The 22060-nt window shown below is 42.8% G+C and overlaps 1 protein-coding gene across 4 annotated transcripts in view; it reads right to left on the bottom strand.

Annotated features, from left to right (window-relative positions):
* MYO18B (myosin XVIIIB) overlaps window positions 1–22060 on the bottom strand; it is a 345583-nt gene that overhangs the window by 183581 nt on the left and 139942 nt on the right. For all 4 annotated transcript variants that reach the window (XM_075568959.1, XM_075568956.1, XM_075568957.1 and 1 more), the window contains 4 exons: window positions 16114–16261; window positions 13239–13398; window positions 10746–10929; window positions 5723–5924 (listed from right to left, as the gene is read on the bottom strand). In XM_075568959.1, coding sequence (XP_075425074.1) covers window positions 5723–5924; window positions 10746–10929; window positions 13239–13398; window positions 16114–16261 — 694 coding nt within the window. The remainder of the gene's footprint in view (window positions 1–5722; window positions 5925–10745; window positions 10930–13238; window positions 13399–16113; window positions 16262–22060) is intronic.

Here is a 22060-nt window from a genome sequence, read left to right as displayed (position 1 = left end):
AAAGTGGGCTTAAGGAGCATTTTAGGGGACTTCAGCATAGGCAGGGTTAGTGAGGGGGTGTCTTCACAAATGCAGGAGCAGGGTAGGAACAGGGTTAGGAGATCTCACCCACAATAGGGGCTAAATCCTAGCACAGAGGATCGACCAGCGATGAGACCAAGAGGGGGTAGGCAAGAGGCAGCCAGGCAGAAGAAGGAGGTTGGAGTCCGTGGTATGAGTGCCGGTAAAATGAAGGAGGACATCCACGTGGCATACAGGAGTGCCCATGCTCAACCAAGTAGGTCTCTCCCGCAAGATGGCAGCAACCATGTATTGAGGAGATTGACACTCAGTAGTGAAGGACAAAATCAGGGGATGAGCTGGGATTAGAGCCGGACAACATCGCATTGGAACGCAGTTGCATTCCAATACGGTCTGCCTTGGTCGAGGCCGCACTTCTGGCGGTGGCTGGATCCCGAAAGGCTGCACGAGGTCGGATGGAAACGCAGATGCATTTCAACAGTAGGAAACAGTGGACCCATTGCAGTAGTGGATGCGTGGTCAGCCGGGCTGGTGGTTAGAGGATCAGAGAGGTTTCTTTAATGGACAGCAGTGACAGTGAACCAGAGGAGGACCTGTGCCCGAGCAAAGGGCAGGAAATAGGTGGGCTGAGCACTGCAGTGCAATTGAGCAAACAGATCAGTGCCGAAAGGGAGGAGCAGTACAGGCCAGGGAGAAGCGTCTGCACAGTCAGGAGAAGGAGGTGGAGAAGTGATATCAACTAATCCCCAAAACGTTACAGAATTGGGTGCAGGCTTGATATATATGGTTGCAGACTTTATGTTGGCAAGGGTTATTGGGGAAAAGGCTCCAGAGAATTGCTCAGGATTGTTTGGTTACTTAGATGTAATTTGGGGGGCACACTGTATAAAGTATATAGGGACCAAGCGTTGTGGACAAACGACATGAAATTCCATCAAGGACTAGTCATTCATCCTTCTAGGTGGTGGGATCAGAAGGAATTTGATCTTTGACTTATACTTATGATGCAGGTAGTAGGAAAGTGTTCTGCTGGCTGTTTAATGACAGTTAGGGTTCTCAGGGTATGGAGAAGCGCAAGGTTTGTCTACGTGTTTCAAGAGAGAAATGGATGGCAAGATTTGGGGAAGGACCAGCTAGGGACGAAGACGCTAGTGAGCGTAGCCATGATACTACAGTGGTTAAGACTTTATAAGGCTAGCAGGGCTGCACACATGATTGAGGAGAGGTTTACATCAGGTTTTTGGATTCCCTTTAGGAGGAGGGTGGAGTCATACCATGCAGGTAATTTAAAGCCAGCGGCAGAACAGCTGTGAGTAGTTGTGGAAACAAATTGGAGGGAGGTGAAACTGTGACGGATGACAGGCCCCATTGAGGTAAGGGATAATTTACAGGTGTCACCAAGGAGCAATGACAATTTTGGTTGATCCCTCATTTATAATTCCAACATAGGGGTCGATATAAGATGACATTGACAAAGAATTGTGCAGAGTTTGTTATACTTCTTTTGACAGGGTAGTTCAGTTGGTAAGGGCAGGAAAAGGGGAATTGTTAGCGTTTTGTTTGTTATTAATTCAAACTTGTTTGGTTGTCAGTATGATGGAAAATATTTTGTGGATTTGTCTCTGTTCCATCTCTTGTTCTTTCTTTGAAATGCCAAGATTTTTTGTGTGTTAGGTAAGGAGGATCAGAGGTATATGGTTGATTACTTGAAATTGGTGCTGAGACATATGTGGGTGCCATTGGCAAAACAAAATCCTGAGGGCCTGGTGACTTCGCTGAGTTTGTAAGGTATTTCAGTGTTTAGCTGGTGGTAACTGGTTGATATTGTGAAGGCTGATACTCCATGCGCATGGTCCCTGGAGGGTGTTACTGTTGTGGTTAAATGGGCACATGCTCACCGAGTTGGTAGGGAGGACAGCAAGTGACCGGCATGGTTTTGTGACCTAAGCTTCTATGGTTATACATTGTTAGGGACCAGGGGGTCTGAGGATGCAATTTCAATCTCAAGTTGTACGAATAATAAATTGTGACCTTTTATCACCCAAACATTGGAAACAATGGATTTCTCGACTTGCTAAACTTGGAGGAGTATTCTTGCTCCACTTTTGCATCCAATATGGTCTGTGTGTTTTATTTATGGGTGGCCGTGTTAGAAGGAAGGAAGGAAGAAGTAGCACAATCAACGTTGCACAAGTCATGAACATGGGCCATAGTGTCCAATGACATTACTGAAGATAGGAACGATGCTACTGTATCATGTGAAAGGGTGTAGAGTTAAATCTCTCACCCTGCTAGTATCAGGTGACCACACACTGGCTCTCAGGTCTGCCCTGGTGTTTTAAATAAACTCCTGCTGGAGCAGGGTTTAAAAGGCAAGAAGTTACGGCCTGCCAGTGTTCCTGAATCGGCAAGAGAGGCGGGTCACAGGAAGATAGCCTGGGACTGGCTGGGAGTTAAACCCCGCCCCATGCTCCAAGCCTGCAGGGACCCAGGTAGCTGTTCCCAGAGGGATTTACCTGGGGGGGGGGGGGGGAATCAAAACCTTGCATCACAGAGAAGCCTGCATGGAAACAAGATCGTAATTACCCAGAGGGGCTTCCTGGGAACAGCAGTACTTCACAGCCTGCAACAGAAGTTTACCTGGAGAAAGCTGGGGCCCTTACCCACTACCTAGATAAGAACTTTAAAAGACTGCTTATGTTCTGTTGTACTGCTTATGTAAGTGCCTTGATAAGTTTGCTTTCCCAGTCCTGGACATAAAGTCCTTTATTTTGAGAAAGAACTACTGTGCAGACTCCTAACTGACCTCCCTTACACATCATTATTCTGTTCCAGCTGATTTATCTAAAGCATTATCAAATATAAGCATGAATTACAGATTTAATCCACACTTTTAAAGCCAAACCAACACTTTTGCTACTTCACTAAGACTACAGTACTCCCCAAATGAAGAAAGACTAGGGGACTTCTTGATGAATAAACTATGTGCCAGACACAATCAAGAGAGAGTAAGTATTGGGACAGTTCTGGATCAATACTGCAATACAGGGAGTTTCAATAGGATGACTTACGATGCTCATATTAAAATAGGATATAGCAAACTCTGCATTGTTTTAGCATGTAAAAAAACTCTGTCAGGTCCCAGTGGAGTAAACCACTTTAATTTGGAGGATTTTTTTACAATCTCTTTTATGATAAGACTGTTAGAAACCTTGTATCTGCAAACAAACTATGACTTTTCCCTTTTACTTTGCATTTCTTATGGCATGACATTAGGATACCATTATCAGTCCCGATGAGGACAATATCTGCATTTTTAATGCATTCTTTTCTCGCCTGAGTTTGAGATCCTAATGAAGCCTTAACAAAATGTTCTCCAATATTTTGTTATTAGGCTTTTAAGGACCTATTTTTGCAAACTTCATAAAAGTTTCTTAAATAATTAATCGACCAATATGGAATGTGTTATTACTAAGGGTTTTCAATTTTCACAGGTGGGACACTCCCTGTAACCGTACGTCACTAGGGAGAGTTTCTTGTATGATATATCAAAAAACGTTGAGCAGAAGAATAAAAACTCAAGAAATCCAAGCACACAGCAATTCCGTTTCCATTTTCTGAAATGCATGTACAGTACCCTTTGGAAATCATTTAATATGCATGTAATCAAGACCCAGCAAACGCATGACCTCCCATGAGAAAGAACAGAGTTTTAATTCTGCCCAAAAAACAAATAGAACCGCATATTTCCAAAGTGCTAAGGCATAACAAAGAAGAAAACCTTACGTCGGAGTGAATAACGTTTTATTAACAGATAAATCAACTTCCCCATTGAACATACTCCCATAACAGCTCCTGTGAGCCATCCCCAAAACACTCAATAGCGCTGCAGCATGCAAACTTGGTGGAGATTACTTTGGCACACCACGGACACAAAGGACCCTACTTAAATGGTGGGAATCCTCTTGCCCATGCTGGAGAAGAGATCAGCTCCATTTAAATCAAAATCCTCTCAGGCACAGGAAACATAAATTCACAGCAAATTGAACAAGCGCCTAATGCCGAAATCCACAAAGATCTGCTAAGTCGCATAACACGGTGTAAACCTAACTTAACGTCACGACATTAACTGTATCTTCGAAGGACAATAAATGTAACATTAATTCGTGCTTTCTCCCGCAGAGAGCCAGTATTAACTATAAAGGACGATAGTGATAATGCCAAAACATTAAGAGCTTTATTTATCCAACATTTTACCAACCGGCAAGCTTTAGTATCTGTGAATTTCTCCTACATCCCTAAACAAATCTGCGATGTAGTAACCGGAATGCATGCCCAAACTAACCGGAATGCATGCCCAAACTAACCGGAATGCATGCCCAAACTAACCAGAATGCATGCCCAAACTATCCGGCACCTCCAGATCGCTCCGAATATTTCCTAGTGCAGCCGCATGTTTGGCTGTATTACAGTACTGTTAGTACTTGATTGGTGTGTACAGATGTAGCCAGTCTTACTGTACCTAGCGCCGTGGAGAGAAAAGCAAACGTCTGCGGCGCTGGGGACAGTGTCTGCCGGGGGTCCCCTGCGGAAGCATGGACCCTACCTGCAGCACGATCGTGGCAGACACTGTCCCCAGCGCCGTAAACCTTTACTTTTTAATCCTTCCAGGCAGTGACCGTGAGCGGCCGTGGCAAAGCAAATGGTAAGGTTTGCTACATCTCAGCCTGTATACTATTTTATACTTTATCCGTTATAATGTAGGGATAATGTGGGGATTTACAGGGTCTGGGTGGGTATAATCCCACAGTTAGCTGACGTAACTAACATAACGTTATTTTCCTCTGCTCTCTTTCTCAAATCCACCTTTTTCAGGGTCTGGATCAGAGTAATGGAAGATAACCCAGAGTTATGCCGCTGTAACATGATGTTAAGCCTAATGTATGTTAATGAACTGTATGTTTTTTGTATATAATTAACTTTGCGGACAAGGCCGGTGTAACCATTAGGCCAACTAGGCGACTGCCTAGGTCGGCAAAATTTGGGGGGCAACAGATTTCCCAGATCACGGAGAGAGCAGGGATCTGAGCACTTTCCTCCATCATGATTGGCTGCTGCGGTGTAATGCAGCCAATTAGAATGAGGTGTAAGGGGGTGGGGCCAAGCAGAGAAGGAAACAGCATGGACCAGAGTGTGTGTGTAATTTTAGTGGCTTGTGTGTGTGTGTGTGTGTGAGGGGGCAAGAGAATGACAGGCAGAGAGAGGGGGAAAGAATTGGGGAGAAGAGAATGACAAGGGGGGGATTGACAAGGGGGGGGATTGACAGGGCTTTATGGATGTAGCCCTAAGAAACACAAACTCAATTTGTCTCTTAGCCCCAAATTTAACTACACACAAGTATTTTTGAACTTGACAATAGCCCCTTGAGCGTCACTGCAGCACATTCATGGTGTTGTTGTAGGAAAGAAAGTACAAGAACACTAAACCAAGAAAAATGAGTTTATATCTAAAGGACAATAAATAATTCAACTCCCTTGCGTTTTCTGCACAAAAATACCCCTGGTCGAAGGCAAAGAGTGAGTTATATATTTAACCACAAAATCCATCATCAATGAACACGAAGCCGAGGCCTCTTTATGCATGGTATGATACCCCCTTAAAAACAACCCTGGTCGATCCAATAAATACTAATTTCTCTTACCTATCCTACATAGACGCATTGCATCTAATAGCTGGGCTCCGGCAAGCTGAATTCTCACAGTGGGGACATCGATAATTGGATCTCCTGCTGCTCCTCTGCACAGTTGTGAGATTTTGCATTCTGAACCATCCATCCCCAGTCTGGGGACCAGGCAGTGTACAAAATGTATCTGGGACCGTTTTAGCAAATTCATCAGAGCATCCTGGGGCAAACAAGGAAAGCAGAAATCAAATTGTGTAAGATCATTTTATGCAGAGAAGTGTTCGGCTGAAATTCTCTGCAGAGCCTACGATCTCGTTAATTTTTACCACATGTTGCAGTTTTCTACTCAGTAGCCAAAAAAACAAGTTCAATGAAAATGTTGAAACGTTCGTGTAAAAAAATGTGTCAGGAAATTCTAAAACAACGAGAACAAATGTGACTTTCATGGTAGCAAGACAATGTTGAAAAGCGACGTCGGAAATGTACAGTATAATCCACTTAATTCATACCAGCCTAAAAAGACAACTAATAGAATTGTTCATTAAATGAAAGTTAGAAATGTAAAGCTTAGTCAGTTATATTGCAAATGACATTTGTGCAGCCACCTCTGGGGTGTAATGCTGTTAACAGGTTTCTGATGCTTTGGCCTGTATGACAGATTCTAAAAGGAAGAAAGAAACGCTATTACCCTTATTATTAGCACCCAAACCAGTAAGATTTGTATGGAAAAGTACTGGCCTTTATAAATGACACTACAATAACCCCTTGAGACCCGGATAATATATCTACCACGTCTTGTGGCCAGCGAATTTGCGTCTCGTTGCCATGGCAATGCAACGGTATGACGTCATTTGGTGTCGCAACGTCACGTTGCCATGGCAACGAGAAGCCGTGTGTCGTCCAGGCTGTCATTTGACACTGTGATTCCTAAGGAGAAGGAGGGCGGCAGCAAGGATGTGGCTACCACGGCCACCACAGCTAAGTGCCTTCCCATCAGGCCCAAAATGTTGACTATCGGGCCTAATGGGAAATCCGTCGCTGATCATGGGCTTTTAGCTTTTTTGAAAGAACACGATCTGAACCAAAGTGACATCACAATCATGTGACCTCCCCTGAGGACGTAGAGATGGGAGAACCAGTCCAAATCCGTTTCCTGGATTTTCCCTAATTTGGCATTCAAAATCCCTTCCGCGGTGTGAAATCTGCCAACGGATTGTTTAAATCCGCGCGATTAATCCAAAAAAACCCCATTGGATACAATCCGCTGGTGGAACGATCCATCCGTCGGATTCTGCAATCCGCGTGATTGGATTATTAAAACCCGTCAGCTGATTACGGAATCCGACGGATGGATCATCTTGTGTCATTTTTGAGACTCATCCAAAGAAATCCGTGGACCAAAGGAACCGGACGATTCAAAGTGGATTCAAATCTGCCCCCTAAAATTCCCCCATCTCTACTGAGGAGATCCCTCTGGCACTCAAAGGGTTAAGGTCATTAAGGCGGTAAGTGGTAAAAATTACTGAGACTAAATCAGTGAAACTCACAGAAAATCAGTGAGTTTCATATCTCAATTATTATCATCATCATCATCCAGTTACATGGAGATACAGTGACTCGCCCAGATTGCATAGCGTTTAAGCATAAGTCCAGATGTTTGTATAGTTGAGAACATTACGCTATTATACACTGCGTGGGTCCGGGGGTCCCAGACATAGCCATACATACCGACAGCCCCGGACCCGCTTTATGAAACTCCCAATGCATGTACAAATGCTCCTGATACCGTCTCTGTTTTTACATATCCGGTGGATACCCCAAACACCCGATGTGTCCAGGACCTCGGAGAACAGTCTAAAATGCCCGTGATAAAGTGAAGGAAACCCCAGTCTGAAGCGGATGGAAGTTCTGCTGCTGCTGTCCTACAGCTCTATTCAAGGGATTTCTACCATGCATCTGCTTCTTCTCTCTCTTCCTTTTTATACTCTGCTCAAGTTCATTTCACGTGAATTAGGCCTTAAAAACAAACAATCTGTGCCGCTATCATTTGTTTCAAGTTTACCTGCACTGGGTATGTTTCCAGGAACATGTCTCTCACCCAGTTTAACAGATATTTTTAAGTCCAGATTTACTCATCTGTTCTAAACAATAAGTCACCTTATGTCCAGTGAAGTGGCCTTAGGCCTAATGACATCAACCTCATTTGTTACTCGGTCATATTGACGTGCAGACTTATTCTTTATCCGCCGAAGATATGGATCGAACCATTTTCAGCTGAAATTCCCTATTGACTTGAATGGAGAATTCAGTCGAAAATGGCCCAAATGGCCACTTTGGCGGATATAGAATAGGCTCCTTAGCCCCTGTCTCCCAAGCAAAGCGCGGTGGCAATGCAGGAGCTGTGTCTGCAGGTGAGATAGTGCAACACTCCAAGGAGACTCCCTTGATTTTGGAACCGTAAGCTTACATTTGGTGGGGATCAATCAGTGCTTTAAATCTGCCTGAATTTATGATAGATTGTGTTACAAAATATTGAAGACAGCCTGCCATGTGTCATCTATCACTAAGGCGTAACTTGTGTTTTCAAGTGGTCCTAGTACTTTATACAGTATATACAAGTGCTATATATCGATTTAATGCAGATAGGTGTTTAATATTCTGTCTTGAAACTTTAAGTGTGAATGAACATTTATGTATAAGATATGCATTTGCATTAAAGTATAGGCCACTATTAATGCAGCAGTCTGCACTAATCAACTTTTTTTTAACTTACTTTAAGAGATCTTTTATTGTCTTTTCCAACACTTTATTTTTAATATCTGATGCTCAGTTCTGGAGGTATTAGCATTTAAAATATTAAGTGTCCGGGAGGTTAAAATGGAGTTCTCCCCCGGGGCCCAGTGCAGTTTAAAGTAACTATTGTAACCTCAGGTAGAGCTCCATTTTAACCTCCCCTACACTTAATATTAAAAACACTTCAACTCCTGAATGTAGCATCAGATTTTTTAAATAAAAACGGTGTTGGAATGGGCAAGGGAAGATCTCTTAAAGTATCATGGCTTCGCACCATTAACATTATCTGGACAACAGTGGATTTTTTTTTTCAAGCTCAGGATATCTGAACTTTACAGCAAGTCAAACATTGTATGTTCACCTCATTAGCATCTTAGTGAATCGACACAGCTTTCTTGATCAAGTTTCTTAAATATGATCCAGATTTCTTAGGCTATTCCGGAGAGTATGCTATATTAACCTTGATAAAGCGCCAAGGCATGAAACGCGTAGGTGTGGGCTTGTCTGCCTAAGTATGTCCTTAGGATCCATTACATTTTTCAATTTTGTATCGATTGGAGCGCTCCTCTCTGATCATTTCTAAGTCTCCTATCAGGTAGTGTTCTGCTTTAAAATGAATAAAAAGGTGGTCAAGCGGCACCTATCCTGTTAATACTATAAAATGCAATAAATACTTATAGTCCCGCAGCCAGAGTCCCAGGAGGTCATTCAAACTCCTCCTCACATGAAACGTTGTAAAAAATATCAAATTCCTCCAGCGCGTGGTCTTATTGCTTTTTCCTCCGTGATATGTGAAAAGAGAAACAGAGAACACACCACAAACAAGTGGTGTAACACACGTCGACAGGCGCTGGACATGCAGAGAGGGCGGCAGAGCCTGGAGGAGCCGGATCCCGCTGGGGCTTACAGTGCAGATACTGTATACAGTGCAGATACAATGTATATACATACACACTGCACACACTGCACAGCCTCTCTGCATGTCCAGCGCCTGTGGGGTCTGTGAGGGGTCTTCTCTTGAAACACAAAGGCATTGAGCCTTGGAAGAGTGGTGCTGGTAACAGCAAGAAGTATATAGAGGAGTAGACTCTACGGGAACAAAAATACAGGCAAGTGTAAAGTTCCCTAACTCCACTTCTCTACAGATATTACTAGCACTGTCGACGTGTATTACACCACTTGTTTGTGGTGTGTTCTCCGTTTCTATTTTCACATATCACGGAGGAAAAGTCCACGTGCTGGTGGACTTTTATATTTTTTTACAGTGTTCTGCTTTTCCCTTCTCATTTTTGTATTCTCATTTTTGTAGTCTATTTTCTCAGCAGAACAAATAACAGGGAGATGTGCAGAATATCCTAGAACCCATTCTGTATAACACTTCCAGAGCGTTTCCTATCGACACCCCCAAGCCACCAGCAGATGCTAACAGAGCGAAGTAAGAGCAAAGTACTCTGGTAAATAGCGCTAAGTGAAGCATGCTACGGGTAATAAAAGCACCGTGATGTTTAACCTCCAAAGTCTCTTTGTAACTAGAGACGGGCGAATCCGCCCAAATCTGTTTCCCGGATTTTCACTGATTGTTACCGTCCAAAATCCGTTTTTCGGTGTAAAATCTGCAAACGGATTTGGCCAATTTCAATCCGCACAGATTCGTCAAAAAAACGCCATTGGATACAACCCGTGGCTGGATTTGTAGAATCCAATCCGCAGATTCAGCAATCCGTGGCGCGGATTCTTCCAAATCCATCCACGGGTTGCGGATTCCGCGGAGTGTATTGATATTAATAATTAAAAATCCGCAAAAACGCGAATCACCATTTTGAGATGGATCCGCTGAAATCCCCTGACCCAAAGGAACCGGCCGATCCGAATTTGCCCCCCCAAATTTGCCCATCTCTACTTGTCCCATACCTGGCATGCCAAAGCCCCTATGGATTTACAGGTACCGGGTACATCATGGCAACAACGCTCATTTTCCAGGGGCTGGTTAACTTCTGTTTACATCAGGTGGGGGAGGTCATGCACCTGGAATGACCACATGACCACAAATGGCAGAGGTCCTGTTGGCCCTCTACTGCCCCGGGCCTCCAGCAGCGAAAAAGGTTAAATATTCAGATTTTTTTTTTGCCTTTTAACAAAGAAAAGGGACTATGGCAATTTCATCCAAAAATATGCTGCTATCGTAACGTGCAGAGAATAACCAAAGTGTGTTTGATATGCAGGTACCATAGTACCGTAGCCGTCTCACCATCTGAAGTTTGATTTGGGCACACACCGACTTCCTCCTTACGGCCGCGAAGCTGCTGGCAAACGTCTTTCTCACGCAGCTTATTCTCTGCAAGGCCTGCTGGGATTTCCCCTCCATGCCGGCCACCGATCGGCAGATCAGTGGAAACTTGGCTCGGGGCGAGAACAGATCTTTCACGTAGTCGCTGGCGTGCAGATAAGAGACACAGTGTTACAAGCTTGGAAGTGGATGGCCGCAGGTTTACGTTGCCAGATCTTACAGCCCCCAGCTCGCGTCCTGTTGATTTACTGATGAAGAGTTCTGATTTTAAAGGCTCCTGGTTTTTGGGGAGATGGGCCACGCCCGAGGGTTTTACAGTCTAGGACGCAGAAGTACAGGTTTCCCGGCTATTTTATTATTATTTTTTCTTTTCTATATGTAAAGCATGTGACAATGTTTAATTCTTACCAAAACTGGCAATCGTTTGGTGCTCCTGTTATAAATCTGTCAAAATCCTGCTTGTGTGCCTAACGAAATGGCCGACTTTCAGTTTCAATCAATCCTTCAGTCTGTGTAACTCAGCAGCTACAATGTATCCTGATATTACTAAGGTAACATTATCTGTTGTTCCGGTTTACAGCTCAAACTGCTGGAAACATTGGCAACAGATTACCACAAACAGGGATTCAGCGCCAGGGTTCACTCTGGTTCCCGAGATACACACCTGCAAAGGGAGCACAGATACCCACCTCTCCAGAGGAAACAAAATGGCGGCCCAATAGGAAGTCGCAAATGAATGCATCGTGGCTTCCTTTTGGCCTGCGGGTCGCTGTGGATTTAAACAACCAGGACATACCAGTGCTACCTTTCCTGGTATATCTCGGAAACCAGGTCCACAGTAATGAAATTGATGCGGTTCAGCCCTGGAGACCCCCTGCTTCCAACCTATGCAATAAATAGATCATCTGCGGAGAGGAACTGCTCCCTCTTCCAAGGTAGCCATATCCCCAACGCTGACCTCATCATTGGGCTTATATCAATGGCCATGGAACCCTGTAATGGGCAAGATTTGGGAGGCAATCTCTCCACGACCAGAGACATTGGGGTTCACTTATTAATGTGCAGTAGTGCCGATGGCGGCAGGACCACATGGAAACTCCCACTGACTTGAATCGACCCTATCGCACCCCCATGTCTCGCTACCTTGTGCAGCACAAATTGCTGCATTACAAATGTGCTCATGCCGCTCTGGCTGAAAAGGGCTTACAAAAGTCCTACATTGTACTTGTACTAGCAGGTCTGTACTCTTCTGTATTCACGCACCTCACTGCTACATTTTGTTAATGTCCCTTTGAGCACTGTCATCTTGCTGCCAGGATCAGCATCGTCCAAACATCCATTTTCCCGTAGATTGCAATGATATCAAACTCAATCTCAACAGGAATCAATAGAGAGCAAGGCTCCAATACGTTGCCGCATACAATATTAATGCTGTGATAAGATGACTGAATAATAATGGCTGTGTGTGCAATGGGAGCTGAGCTAATGTGGCTGAAATATTGTGCCAGGTTCTAAAATCCAAAGCCTCTGTTAATCTCGCTCTCCTCTCTCCCGGTACAGGAATTAAAGCCATTAGTAAAACAAATGAACGAAATCAAAATCCGCTCGAGTTATTTCGTTGCCGGTTATATTGATTGGAGGTGTAAAGAGCATAATGTTCTGATTACATTTCAATTGAAATTACATGTACCAGCTCTCCCGATAAAGCTATAAAAGTCAGCTGGCTCAAAGTGTGTTTTAATGAAGCTTATCATTTGAGGACTGACAGAATGCAGCACAAGAGTATATATCTACTGCTGCCTGTGATATAATTTCTACTCGGGTCCAACATGCCTTATTTTTTATTTACAGAGGCATATTGTATGCTAAACATAATAATTTTTAAGTTCCATCCTTGGTAAAGATTCCCAGTGCTTTCTAAGCTCTGCGTATTTAAACAGCAAATTTTCCATCTTTAAATATTATTTAAATGTGATATTTGGTTGTTATCCTAACTAGGATTCTCCATGAGATTTCAATCTGCTCTGATTCTTCACGTCTCCACCTTCTCAAAAAAAGTACCCTGAAATTAGAGCATTATATTGGAAGAATCATATGATGAAATAGACTGAAGGTTGAAATTACTGGATACCCTTGGACACGCCCCGAAAATTTGACTCACAGGGCAATAACAATTTCCAAGAAACCACAAAAACACAGGCAATTCAGTAGTACTACAAAGTAGTTACGGAGATCCTCTCCACAATCTTAAATATCAACCAGTTCATGAAAGCAGAGTGAGTAGTCAAGGCTCAAAATCCAGTAGGATGTCAAAATAGATCAAATAATCTAACCCTGGAAGACCAAATGGTTCAAATGACCCTCTAAAAAAAAGGGAGGGTTTAGTTTTAAGTGTATGTCGGCATTAAAATTGATATATAAAATATACATTTATGTTATAACATGGTTACTTACATTCTGGACAGCTGCAGAACTTGGATGGCGTTTTCTGCTGACAGATTTAGTTTGGCTTTGTTGATCCAGTTAGTGACATCATAGCGGACGGGGTCTTTACCCAGCTGGTGGAGGATCTCGAGCTGAAGCGCCTGTTCGCATTTACGGATGGGACCGTTCGCTGCAAAATACATCAACCAGAAGCAGTAGGTTGATGATATAAACATATCTCACTCAGCTCACGCACTGTTATTGTCATGACACTCTCCATCTAACTGTCTTTCTTCCCACTATAGACGATCCTCATAAAAGTTACACTCAGCAGAGGAAGCAGATGTAGCCGACGTTAACGCCACCGGTGACATGCTGCAGCGGGACATGCACCAGCGGAAGAAGCCACGCAAAACAAAGGCCCTTAAGGGGCCGAAAAGGTAATCGGACTACAATAAACTCTTAAGCATTGAGTGCATGGAATTTTGACTTATTGTGTGTATGAATGTGTGTGTATATATATATATATAAACAGTGGTTGACACATCACCAAAAAATCTACTCGCCACACAAAAAAATCTACTCGCCACCTAGTACCAAACGTATGCTGCTTGGGCCAATAGGAGCTCGCCACGATGTTAAATCCACTCGCCCGGGGCGAGCAAATGTATAGGTTTGTCGAACACTGTATATAAATATATATATATATATATATATATATATATATATATATATCAGCGAACAACAAGAAAAGCGCCCGATCCTAGTGCAGCATGAAAAAATACAATTTAATAAAAAATGGTAGAACCAACAAATGCAAACTCACAAACGAATAAAAGGTAAAAGCATGTAATGAGTATACTCATTCGCCAACTGCACACGATGTAGCTCTGCTTGCACGCCACTCTCTCCTTCCGTGTAGTCCCAGCTATTCTTGAACCGACATCCGGTAGAGGTACAGGAACTGCACAGCCACAGTGTGACCCGGAAGTCCACCACCCTCTCAGTGGTATCCGGATGGGAAGTGTAGTACTTGTGACCCTGCAAGGCAGATAATAGTCCCAGCAACACACAAATGGTCCCAAAAGTGTCCGTGGTGTGTTGGCAGTGATCGATGAGTATATATTAATATACAATAGCTAAAAAACTTTCTTCCCTACACGTTTCTTCACTCTCACGGTGATTTCATCAGGGGATATCCTCATCGATCACTGCCAACACACCACGGACACTTTTGGGACCATTTGTGTGTTGCTGGGACTTCCTGGTCACACTGTGGCTGTGCAGTTCCTGTACCTCTACCGGATGTCGGTTCAAGAATAGCTGGGACTACACGGAAGGAGAGAGTGGCGTGCAAGCAGAGCTACATCGTGTGCAGTTGGCGAATGAGTATACTCATTACATGCTTTTACCTTTTATTCGTTTGTGAGTTTGCATTTGTTGGTTCTACCATTTTTTATTAAATTGTATTTTTTCATGCTGCACTAGGAACGGGTGCTTTCTTTTCTTGTTGTTCGCAGATTTCTGGGAGGTCGTTGGTCCTTGCGGAGAGCAGCCAGATCCTAATTCATGGACCCTTTGTTCAGTTAATTTTATGTTTCATTTTCTATTTTTTATTTTATATTTTTTCGTATTTTTTCATTTTTTGGGGGGACTCCATCTGAGTGGTATTTATTATAATCATTTATCCACACTCACGGCATGTTTGTAGCAATACAATTCAATATCTTTCAATTGGTATAGCAGGTTTAGCAGTAGCTTTTAACATTCAGCTTATTTAGCATTTAATATCTATCGCATTGTGTGTTTTTATTAGTGTGAGTCAATCAGCAATCACAATATCCATCCATCTTATGCCAGTTTTATATTGCTGACGTCAGATTAGCATTTTTCAATTAGACATTAGTGTCAGTATACACCTGAGGAGCGCAGTCTTTTTCTGTTTATATATATATATATATCACCACAATTATTAAGATTATGTGTGTGTGTGTGTGTGCTGGGCGATAATGGTGAAAGACAGGGTTGCAGACCTGTCTAAGACATGCAAATGAATATACAGTAATATTTACAGTTGATATGTGTGTGTGTGTGTGTGTGTGTGTGTGTGTGTGTGTGTGTGTGTGTGTGTGTGTGTGTGTGTGTGTGTGTGTGTGTGTGTGTGTGTGTGTGTGTGTGTGTGTGTGTGTGTGTGTGTAAAATATATATATATATATATATAATACATATACACACATACAGCGTCCACAGCTATATCTTTTTTTTTTCCTCCTTAGCATTTATATAATTCTCATAGGGGTATGTTGAACGCAATTTCTGCGCCTATGTACTAACCTTACATTTCTCTGTCTGCATCAAAAAATAATTTTTTCCTTTGCTTTGGTGCACAGAAATGGACTGCAGATGTACAGATGTAAGATGTACAGATGTACTAAAAAAACTATATTACTGTGCGCCAGATCAAAGTGCGCCAACATCATTCGCCAAGTTCAACTTGTCGCAAACCCTAAAAAGACTCCATAGTGTTAGTGCAGGGGTTATTTATTTGATGCGGTGTGGATGATTATATAGGTTAACAAAATGTATTATTTTCACAGTAGGGCTATTATAAATAATATCACACTAATAATTGGTATTTCCTAACACTAGTTCTAAAAAAATTTAAAAAAATACATAATTCTATGTTCATTTAAATTGAATGAATCAGGTATTCAACATAAGGCAATGTGTTGAAATTAATTTCAAATACCAAATGATGCGTCATCGTATGTATGAAGTCTTCATAAGCGGTACACTTTTTTTAGGTAGGTTTGTGGTCTTTTTTTTAGCACGGAAATGTTGACGCGCCAACACAAAGGTCAATTAAAAAAACCTCTTGGCGGACACGGGCCCCTCGATTTCTTACCTTGTTTATCATCTCCTTTACTTTCAAAATATGAACACAGGCGATTGAGGATGGTGCTGTCGTTGGAACCTGGGATGAGCACCTCTTCATCAAGAATCCAAAGGAGACCTTTCTGCTCTTCCATCGGATTGCTGACGTGCACATTTAACTGCAAAGCAAAAACAACGCATCAGTGTGAATGGATCAGTATTCTGCCAAGGCCTAGAAGACCGTTTTGAAACCTGAAAACCAGGGGGTCGCCTGGAGCTGAACCACATTAATCTCAGGTCTGGGAACCTCGGGTTTCTGAGATACTTAGAAGGTGCTGCTGGTTACTTTCTGTTGTTTAAATCTGATATGTTAAACGGGTGACATTGCAGCTTCCTATTGGCTCATGCAACGCAGGAGATTGAATGCCAATTTGTTTCCCTTGTAGGTGATGCTACTGGCGGCACCTTCCTCAGTAAGTATCTCAGGAGCCAGAGGTTCCCAGGAGCAGTTCAGCTCCAGAGAACCCTTGCTTACGACTCTTGTTAAATAGGGGGGGGGGGTTCAAAAAATAAACAAGCTGGATGAACTGCTCCTTTAGCCCTCATGTGGTCTGAGACTCCGGGAGTCCCAGGATGCAATGGCTATGCCATGCCCAAAGAGGTTTGTTTTTCCTGCTTTGTGTCCTGCGTGGACTCCTCCTCTTCCGCTTCCTAGAAAATGGCTGTCGCGGCCATGTGACCACAATTGGAAGCGGTCGCATTACCGCACAGTGCCGGAGGAGCAGAGGGCACTCCGGTGCCCCGACCTCTCCGGCACTCAAATGGTTAATTCAAGAGTTTACTTTCCTAAGTCATTTATTTTGCCTTTCCCCTCCCCCCCCCCCCATTAACACTATAACTGATAACCCTTCAACTGTATTAAAACTCTCCAGCCACCTAAGGAGACTTTCAAGGGTTTCGCAAATGTATGTGCGCTGGCTGATCTGTCGAGCAAAGCCATAAATAAGGGCACGCTCCATAATGATTTCTGCCGCTACTTCCTGGCACCACTTAAATCTATTTCTCGAAGTCGCCTTTTGTATAGTTTACAAGACATACTGCTGACTTTATGCCTCCAGACACATTTGCTTAATGTTATTCTGCATAATATCTTCGTTTCATGAGATTCATCGCTCAGCTAAAATAGCTATTCATAAACTTTATGGCGCTCCAATTTTGTTTTGTGTTTTTTTCCATTGTAAATAATATAATGGTATCTACAAGTAACTGTCCACTTCTGGAAACCAGTGATACCATTAAACACTGGGAGAAATGGTTTCCAGTTTGTGACGGTGAGGGGGTAAACCAGGCTATACAATAAAGGTTAATCCCATCTGGTTACCCGAGAACCGTGGGTCCCTGGTAGCTACACAGCACCATAAGTCAGGGGCCGTGTATTATCACATGTAAAAGTTAAAGTGTCCCCTGCTTTTCCACTTTTCATGTTCCCTTTGACCTAGAGTCATGAAACTTTCCGAGTGGAAGTTTAAGGTGGGATATTTGGGTAGAAATGCAATTGTTTTGTTTGCAGGGGTTCGAGGGCCAAAGTTACCGATAGTCCCCTATTTCTCCCTGGCATACAGGCATGATTTTCAGGTACGCTGGTTGAATTACACCGGAGCTGCCCAATGTCCCCAGACTCATGTTTTTCGAGCCCAGATATCCCCGTCCTATTTCCCTTACAGCTATGGGTCTCCCCAAGTGATCCTATGTATTAAAGTCTCTTTTATGATAGTTGTGCATTTACTATAAATCCATATAGGTGCCGGGAAGTCTGGCAGGTTGCATAGCCAGTGTAACCAACCCCACACTGAAGAGACCCATTAAGGTCGAAACAGTCTGTCTGTCTGTGGGTGGTTTTCTGGGTATGCATCTTAACCCTGGCTGTGCTCAATGCTGTGACCATGCAGCAAGCTTAAGCCTATAGGGGAACCATGTTGAATGGTTTTGAAGCAAAAGGTGGCACTGAGTGCTCATTTGCATGTCATTTCCCAAAATCCCTTGCTGCAGTGGAAGTGCTGTGTGATAATGGTGAAAGGCGGGGTTGCAGACCTGTCTAAGACATGCAAATGAGCATACAGTAATATTTCCATTTGCTATATATATATATATATATATATATATATATATATATATATATATATATATATAGCAAATGGAAATATATATATAGTGTGAGTGCATATATACAGAAAAGTCTGTAACATTATCACAAGGGGGAAAACATTATAATGGAAGTGGGAAGGACATACAGTATTACGAGAAGAAATTACCATCAAATTGAATTCCGAGATATAAAAACGACTAAAAGCAAGATGGGAGGATGAAATCAGAAAATGTGTGGATCGAAGTGGAGAAGACCGGCTGTAATCGCAGCACCTGGGAGATCATTGGGAGGCTTAATCCTACAGTGGGTCGACAAGGGCTGAAGATGATGATGATGATGATGATGATATACATAATGTGTGTGTGTGTGTGTGTGTGTGTGTGTGTGTGTGTGTGTGTGTGTGTGTGTGTGTGTGTGTGTGTGTGTGTGTGTGTATACAATGGCAACAATGGCAGCTGCTGATGTTATATATATATATATATATATATATATATATATATATATATATATATATATATATATATATATATATATATGTATATATGTATATATATATATATTTTTTTTTATATATATAAATAAAATCAGCAGCTGCCATTGTTGACCCACTGCTAGATGAAGGCCTCCCCAATGATATTACAGTTTCTTTTCTCTGTGTCGCTCCAACAAATGTTCTGATTTAATCCTCCCATCTTACTTTTAGTCGTCATCTTGGTCTTTTAATTTATTTTACATTCTTATCGATTTATATGTGTATATCAATTACAGCTGCATTATATGGAAACAAGATGGCTTGATAGATGCATGCCAATATTTTTTATGTAGAATGTACTCATTACTCAAGATTGCATAATCCATATTCTGTACTTGCATTGATCATTATTATAACCCAATGGATGTTGGTCACAGAGCCGGAAAGGTTAATTACTAAAGGAGCTCAGCACAATCTCTGAGCAAGATTCTACAGAGACAGCCAGATGTATGGGATTCTCTCTTATACTAATGAAAAAAGGGCATTATTTTTTAATGTGCTAGTTAAATAAGAGTACTATTTTGTTACCTTTTAATAAATATTTGGGGTTAGACCTAATTTTGACAATACTTAATACAGGGGAGCGCAAACGTTTTGTGCTGCGCTCCCCTATCTTCCCTGCTGCGTCGCCCGCGCCCCCCCTACCTTAGAGCTGCGTCAAATGACGCTGTGACGTCACATCACATGTCCCCGCGGCGTCATTTGATGCCACGTTGCCATGGCGATGCGTCACAGTGAGGCTGAATCTGGGTAGGTAAAGTGTTGAAAGGGCCTCACGTGATCCCCCGGCATTTAATTTAAATGCCGTGTGGAAGATCGCTGGGCCTCTGCAACGTCCCGTTCCCACCCCAGCAAAATCTCCGCCCCCCAGTTTGCGCACCCCTGGCTTAATATACAGGACCATGCTGAAGTCCACGAGACTACACTCCAAGGGCTAATAATGTTGCTTTGAACTAAATATTGCCAGACAGTGAGTGACACACAGTGTGTGTACCCTAAATATCGTCTCAGCATTTAGAGAATTCAGCGATTTTAGAAAATTAGCATGTTAAGCAAAATTGCAATGCACATTGACTTAACGGATCAGTTCCCGCTGCATAAAACATTTTCCTGTCCCTCTTTTTTTAACACGTATTTGAAGCAGGAGATCTCCGGAGCTGAACCATGTAAATGTCAACTCCTGGGACCCCCTGATTCCTGGATATTTACATGGAAGAGAGCTGCTGGGAAAAATAAAAAAGGAGGTTTAAATCTCCAGCGTCACGCGGGCCAGTAGAAAGCCTGAACGTCATTCGTTGCTGCTATTAGTGACGCAAGGGCGTTAAACCTTCCAGAAAGTACCATCCGCACCTTCCCGCGGTGAGTATCTCTGGAAGCAGGGTATCTCCAGTGCTGAAATGAACACGGATCATCTCCAGAGACCCCCTGCTCCCCAATTTAAGTTGGAATACTCTGTTAATGTTTGCCGAATCGTCTGCCAACTCTGACTCATTCACTGCTTTTTCAGCGACATAAAAAGGGGAAGATTTTGCATGGATCGTGACGTTGTATGAAAGGTCCGCGTACCTCTAATGCCCTTAGGCACTCGCCACCTCCTTGCTGCCGCCCCCGCAATTTCCTGCGGAATCCCAGCGTCACACGACGCCACCGATGTCATCAATGTGATGGCGTACGACGTCGCATTGCCATGGTAAAGCGACATCGTGCCGTCACGTTGCCATGGCAACGAGACACCGTGGGACGTCATTTGACGCTGGGGATTCCAAAGGAGATGGAGGGGACGGCAGAAAGGAGGCGGCCGACACAGCTAAGTGCATTCCCTTTAGGTCCGGTAGGCCCTGAGAGCACGGCAAAAGCATATGGGGGGGCAGACATTTTTGCCGCCCCAGGCCAGGGCCAAACGGGAATTCCGCTACTGGGGATACGACAATACCAGCCAATCAATACCAAGAACATTGCGCGGCATATCTACATTCTCACTATTACTGGAGAAGTGATCTAAATTGCAGCACAACCAAGAGTTTTCCAGTAGAACGTACTTGTGCTCCGGGGCAGAGATCCCTCGGCTCAGAATGGATGTAAAAAACAAGAGCAGTTTGTGTCTTGTAGAATTCTCCTCATCTTTACCAACCAACAATTTACAACAAAAAAAAAAGTCCATGCTGTTATTTTGATAAGCACAAAACTATTCGTTGCCATTAATTACGGCACCAGAGGAAAATCTGCATGAAATGAAATGTTGTGGCAGGATTTATGAACACGTAAGAAGTCCCAGGCATAAAAACACAAACGGCACAGTTTGGTCTAAAAATGATGGCAAATTTCAAGCAGAAACTCGTTATTGCATTATTTTTGCAATCTGTGAATGACTGTTGAAGTTCTTGGTGTTGTATTGGTCCTGGATTGCATATAGGTATGTATATACGGTATGTCTTTATTTATATAGCGCCATTAATGTACATAGCGCTTCACAGTAGTAATACACGTGGTAATCATATAAATAACAAATAATACAAATAACAGATCATGGGAATAAGTGCTTCAGACATAAAAGTAACATTTAGGAAGAGGACGCTCTGCTCCGAAGAGCTTACAGTCTAATTAGTAGGTAGGGAGAACGTACAGAGACAGTGGAAGGGCGTTCTGGTAAGTGCGTCTGCAGGGGGCCAAGCTTTATGTATCATATGTATAGTATTAGCCACGGAGCTACTCATATGCTTCTTTAAGCGAATGTGTCTTAAGGTGGGTCTTAAAGGTGGATAGAGAGAGTGCTAGTCGGATATTGAGGGGAAGGGTATTCCAGAGGTCTGGAGCAGCCAATGAGAGAGGTTTAAGGCGGGAGAGGGCTTTAGATACAAAGGGGGAGATAGAAGACATCCTTGAGCAGAACACAAGAGTCGGGATGGTGCATAGCGAGAAATTAGGGCTGAGATGTAAGGAGGAGCAGAAGAGTGTAAAGCTTTAAAAGTGAGGCGGAGAATTGAATGTGTGATACGGGATTTGATAGGAAGCCAGGAGAGGGATTTCAGCAGGGAAGACGCTGAGACAGATTTAGGAAAGAGTAGAGTGATTCTGGCAGCAGCGTTTGTAGGTGGTTAGAAAGTGCTATAGAATATTTATACATTTAAATTCACGATATGGTTCATATATATATATATATATATATATATATATATCATCAGATTTTAGGAGAACACATTGGTTCTTGAATTGTGAATCCATTGTTGTATCAACTACTCGACTAATAAAAAAAATATTTATCTCTCAAGAACAGGTGCTGAGCCCCAAAGTAAGTTATTC

The sequence above is a fragment of the Ascaphus truei genome, chromosome 13, assembly GCF_040206685.1.
Source record: "Ascaphus truei isolate aAscTru1 chromosome 13, aAscTru1.hap1, whole genome shotgun sequence".
In the NCBI taxonomy this organism is placed as follows: Eukaryota; Metazoa; Chordata; class Amphibia; order Anura; family Ascaphidae; genus Ascaphus; species Ascaphus truei.
This window is presented reverse-complemented; position numbering and strand designations above follow the sequence as displayed.